The 5141-nt window shown below is 35.7% G+C and overlaps 1 protein-coding gene across 1 annotated transcript; it reads right to left on the bottom strand.

Annotated features, from left to right (window-relative positions):
* Positions 1-904: 904 nt before the first annotated feature.
* Positions 905-3982, bottom strand: LOC306879799 (uncharacterized protein). The gene is made up of 3 exons (XM_079432989.1): positions 3909-3982; positions 3130-3281; positions 905-2798 (listed from the first exon to the last, which is right to left on the bottom strand). The coding sequence occupies exons 2-3, from the start codon at positions 3186-3188 to the stop codon at positions 1205-1207; spliced, it is 1653 nt and encodes a 550-aa protein (XP_079289115.1). The 5' UTR covers positions 3189-3281; positions 3909-3982; the 3' UTR covers positions 905-1204.
* Between the last annotated feature and the right edge of the window lie 1159 nt (positions 3983-5141).

Raw genomic sequence — 5141 nt, 5'->3', positions numbered from 1 at the left:
TATTTTGCCAGAATCAGAATTTAAGTGAAAATCATTTACTATCTTTGCTGTCTCTCGGAAACCATACTGAAAACTGTCCAGGTATCTGTTAGGTTTAAATAGTTGTTCAGCTGATTAAAAACCTTTTTCAATAAACTTGCCTATGAAAGGAAGATTGACATTTTTCTATAGTTGCTTAATATGGTGTTATCAAGATTTTTTCAGAAGGGGCTTAACCACTGCAGTTTTCAGGGAGTATGGAAAAATCCCAGAAAGAAGTGAGGTGTTTACCAATTGTAAGAGATCGACTTCTAAACAGTTAAGCACACTTTTGAAAAAATAAAAAAAATTAAAAAATCCAAAGCGACTTACAATTGCTATATATGTCAGAGGTCGCACGCCTCTGGAGCAACTAGGGGTTAAGTGTCTTGCTCAGGGACACATTGGTGTCTCACAGTGGATTCGAACCCGGGTCTCTCACACCAAAGGCATGTGTCTTATCCACTGCGCCATCACCACCCCAAGGTGCTGTACTATTTCTTCCAAAATTTTGCTATCGATTTCTTCAAAAAGAGACATACAGTAGTAACTTTTTGAAATTGCGGTCGGATCTGTGTGACCTCTGCATAACTTAAGGATGTGCCAATCGCCTTTCTGATATTACTGATCTTCTCAGAAAAGAAGGAAGCATTTGCTGTCGGAGAGAATTTCACTGGGAATCTGACTTGGGAGGTTGTTAGTGTCTCAACAGTAGCAAAAAGAGTATGAATGTTGTTTAAGTTACTGTTAATAAGGTTTGAGAAGAAGCTCTGTCTAGCTAAGCTTACTTCCACATTGAAAGCATGAAGGCTGTCTTTATAGATGTTATAGTGAATTTCAAGTTTCGTCTACCACAACATCCACTCGTCTAGAGAAACAGACAAATAAAATGTGTATTTTTATTCCTTAAAGCAATGTAACTGTTAGACTTTTGTTTATTCATAAACAATTTCAAAATTAAAAGGTGTAATTTCAAGAAAATATATACATAAACGCTTTGAAAGTTGCAAAAATGAATGAGGACATGAGACTTTGAAACTGCAGAATAGAAAATAGCTGAAATGAAATTCTTGTAATGAAAACCCCTGAGGATATGTCCTGTAGAAACTGGAGTACAGACATTCACCTTCATTGATTTTTTCAGCAGTCTTTTACATGTTCATTGTTTCATCTGTACTAAATTAATTCATTGTCCAGTCATGAAAAGTTTTGCCAGGCCAGCTTTAAGATAACTCAGAGCATCTTTATTCACTTCTTCAGTTTCAGCTTGTCTCCTCATCTCCTCCAGCTCTTGGACCCAGTCTTCTTTCCCAACCTCCCTCACTCTGGGGATGAAGAAGTCGAGATGCTGAAGAGTGAAGGCAGAATCTGGTTTTAATGCGATCCGAGACAAATGCTTAATGTTTTTGTAAGCATCAGTCAGAAGAATTGACTTTTGGTTTTCAATGTTCTGCAGGTCTTTGTCAACATCATCCATTACAGCTGAAAACCTTTTGGTTTGTTCTTGGGCTTTCTCATATTCCTTTTTTACAGAGTCATATTCTATCATTGTGCTTGAGGTTCTGATGACATATTTCTTGTTTTCTTTGACGTGTTTGCTGTGGTGACACCTCCCTGAACACACGGTGCAGAAGCCGTTTTTCATGACTTCACATTTGCTGGGATTTGAACCCCACCAGCAGTCAAACTCATGACAGTTTTCCTCACAGACGGTGCAGGTCGTTGCCTTCCTGTGCTTCCATGACTTGCTGTCTATGAGAACCTTCTCTTTAACAGTCTTTTTTACTGTAATGCTAAAGTTTGAATGCCTATCAATCTTTTCCCTGTTTTGTCTTATTGCCTCCTGAATCTGAAGTTTTTCAGACTTCTTTGATTCTTTCTCTTGAACTTGCAGCCGTAAGTTGCAGATGTACGCTTCAAATCTAATGCGCTCGATCAAGACATCTGAAGTCAACTCTAAACTTCTTCTGGTCATTTCATTCAGAGATTGAAGGAAATACTTCATGCTGTCTACACTGTCTTCCCAGGCAACTCTTTGAGCACGAATGTGTCGTTCTCTAGTGTGACGATCATCAGCCTGTCGATTGTTGAATAAGAAATTAACAGGTTCACCGCTTTCATCTCGTTTGCAGGGGATTCTAGCTTTTTTAATGGCACTGATGACATTTTTGGGTGCCATACCATCAGAGTGTGTGATTAAAAACACAATGTTGTTCACAATGTCTTTTCCAAACAAAGACAGAACTGAACTGATAACATAATGCTGTCTGTCTGAGAGACGATTCTTAGATGCTTGAGTCACAAAACACACAGCGTCGACTTCACAAACTCCATCATTGCTCTGAAACAAAATGGCTAAATTCTCAGCAACTTCCAGATCTTTGTCCAGTCCTCTAGTGTCTCCGTATCCTGGAGTATCAATGATGGTGAGAGACATGGGACTCTTCATAGAAAAGACCTCATACATGGTGATTTCAGAGGTTTGGGATTCTGATTGGTCTCCAGCTGATTCTTCTGTGATTTCATACCACTTTTCATCCTCAAACTTCACATCCAGTAAGTAGTTAACCATGGTATTGATGAGAGTTGTCTTGCCGACGCCAGTCTCTCCCACCAGAAGAACTATTTTGTTTGGTTTACTGGTGTCTTTTATCCCATAAGTCCATTTTCTGACTTTCCCATATTCATCAAGAACTTTTCTCTCTGTGTGTAGACGGAATCGTTTTGGGGGACCTTCATGAATCAGAGGTAGTCTTCTGCGTGGTGGAGGCTTCGTTTTTCTGTAAAATGTAAATTGATGCAAGTTATTCTGAAATATTTGTGTCGTAAGAATTTAAGACTAAATCAAATCAAAATAATACAGAATTTTGTTATACAACATGTAAACCATTTTAATTTGTATTTTTTTAAACATGCAAATAATAAAGTAATTCCTAGGAACAATGTTTTAAACCAGGAAATCCATCTGAATATAGTTAAAGAGCAGTTTACCTCAGGCTAGGTTAGCCTTTATACAATTATGACATTTTTGTAAAAAGGTTAGCCTGGCTGTGCTTTTTAGAAATGATTATGATCCCTTGAATCAAGTCATAGATAAGAACAATCTCTTACTGCTTATTGGAAGGTTCATCCATGCTGTTGTGCCGACGGTGGTTATTGTTTAATTCCATTGTTGCTGTGGTTAAAGTGACAGTTCACACAAAAATGTACGTCATCATTTAATCACTCTCATGTCGATTCAATCCTGTATGACTGACTTCCTTCTGTGGAAACAAAGAAGATATTTAAAGAATGAACACTGAACTCCACTGACCATCATATGTACAAACAACACAGCTGTTTCTCCACATAACTTTTGTGCATAATTCTGTGTTTCCTTTCTTAGTCATTTTAGTTGTCTACACATTGCCTAAATGTTTAAGATTAATTTACTCGCAAAATTTCACCTGTATTACAAGTGGACTGAGGACTTAAATGAGTCACATATAAAAACCTTGAAATTGTTTCTGATTTTGTCTGTTGAGTAGAATCTCCTTAAATGTATAATGTTATGTAATATGTAATATTTGACTGTGTTGTGAAAATGAACCGTTTTCAAAACCCTGGAAATTCAATCTTGTCATTTTTCACAATTTTACAAATAAAAAAAAAAGAAAACCAGATAGATATTAAGTCAGGATCTGCTCAACTAACTTTCATAAGATACATACATACATCCATACATACAGAAAGAAAGTTAAGATATAACAACAACAATACTATAAAATACATTTTACATAAACAATTGTACATTTGGCTTTTTAAAAAAAAAACGTTCTACATATACTAAAATTGTATTATTTTATTTATGTATTTACAGAGAGAGAATGTCGTTACAGTATATCACTTACACCATTCGAGACCATATCGTCGCGGAGTTCTCACAGAAAAGCTTCTGAGTCATTTGTGAAACATCTCAAGGAAGAGAATAATAATAGAAACGTCTTTCCTGCTCTGGCTTTTTCAAGTAATACCAGTTTAGTCAGTCACATGATTAAACAGGAATATTATGTGAAGCAATAAAGTTAGTAGCCTACTTAGTTGACTGTATTCAGCGAATAAGCTTTTCTTCATTATAACTCAATGACCAAACAGTACCATACAAGAAAATTCAAACGTTTAAATAATTTTCCTTCTGCACTTCAACTACCGCAGGCCTCATATGAGGGAAGTGTGACGTCCCTGAGTCTTCTCCGGATCCTATTGGGCAGAGTGTGGCAGGCTTTGATTGGTGTTCCCAGTGTTGATTGTTTATTAGTAGCATATATAAGTGTGGTTTTTGTTATTTGAGGCAGGCACTCTGTGGGGATGTTTTCTCCAGAGTGTCTCTTTCTGACTCCTTACATATGTTCCTTTTTGCATTTCTTATATCTTGTAGTTAATGTTTTGTTGTTGTTAATTTCTTTATTATCCCTAGACTTATGCTTTATGTTATTACTGATTGCTGTTGTTTTACTTTAATTAAATAAAACAATTGGTATTAATATCTTTTGGTCTTTGACCTTCTTATTTTGTTACGGCTTTTAAACGAGCTGGTCGTAACAGAAGGGCATGGCCTCACAATTAAAGGTGAATGTTGCAGCATGACGCCAGCAGGGGGGTCAGCAGTGTTGGGTAAGTTACTTTCAAAAAGTAATTAATTACAGTTACTAATTACTTCATCAATATTGTATTTAAATTACTTTACTAATTACTCTATCTGAAAAGTAACTTAGTTACTCAATAAGTAACTTAATTATTCAAATCACTAATTAGGCTACATCTTAAAATCCCTATAAACCTTAATAGAAATTAAACTCTATATTCTTTCAATTCGAGTCAAACATAGAATAGTTTAGCCTTTTAGCTTTAAAACAACTGTAATACTTAAACATTTTTATGAAAAAAATGTAACCACCTTTGGTTGACAAATAGAAATACTCTGCAAAATATCTGAATAACAAAAAGGCTTAAAAGTTAAACAATACATTTCAGTTTGGCAAGATGCTCAGGAAAAGCCCAACTAGTAAAATCTGTACAGGTTTATGTCAAAATAACACGTTAACTAATGTAGGAAAGAATAAATTACAGAAATGATCTTCTCT

Source organism: Barbus barbus (assembly GCF_936440315.1).
Source record: "Barbus barbus genome assembly, chromosome: 2".
Taxonomy (NCBI): Eukaryota; Metazoa; Chordata; class Actinopteri; order Cypriniformes; family Cyprinidae; genus Barbus; species Barbus barbus.
The sequence above is the reverse complement of the archived record's forward strand: the minus strand, read 5'-3'. Positions and strand labels throughout refer to the sequence as shown.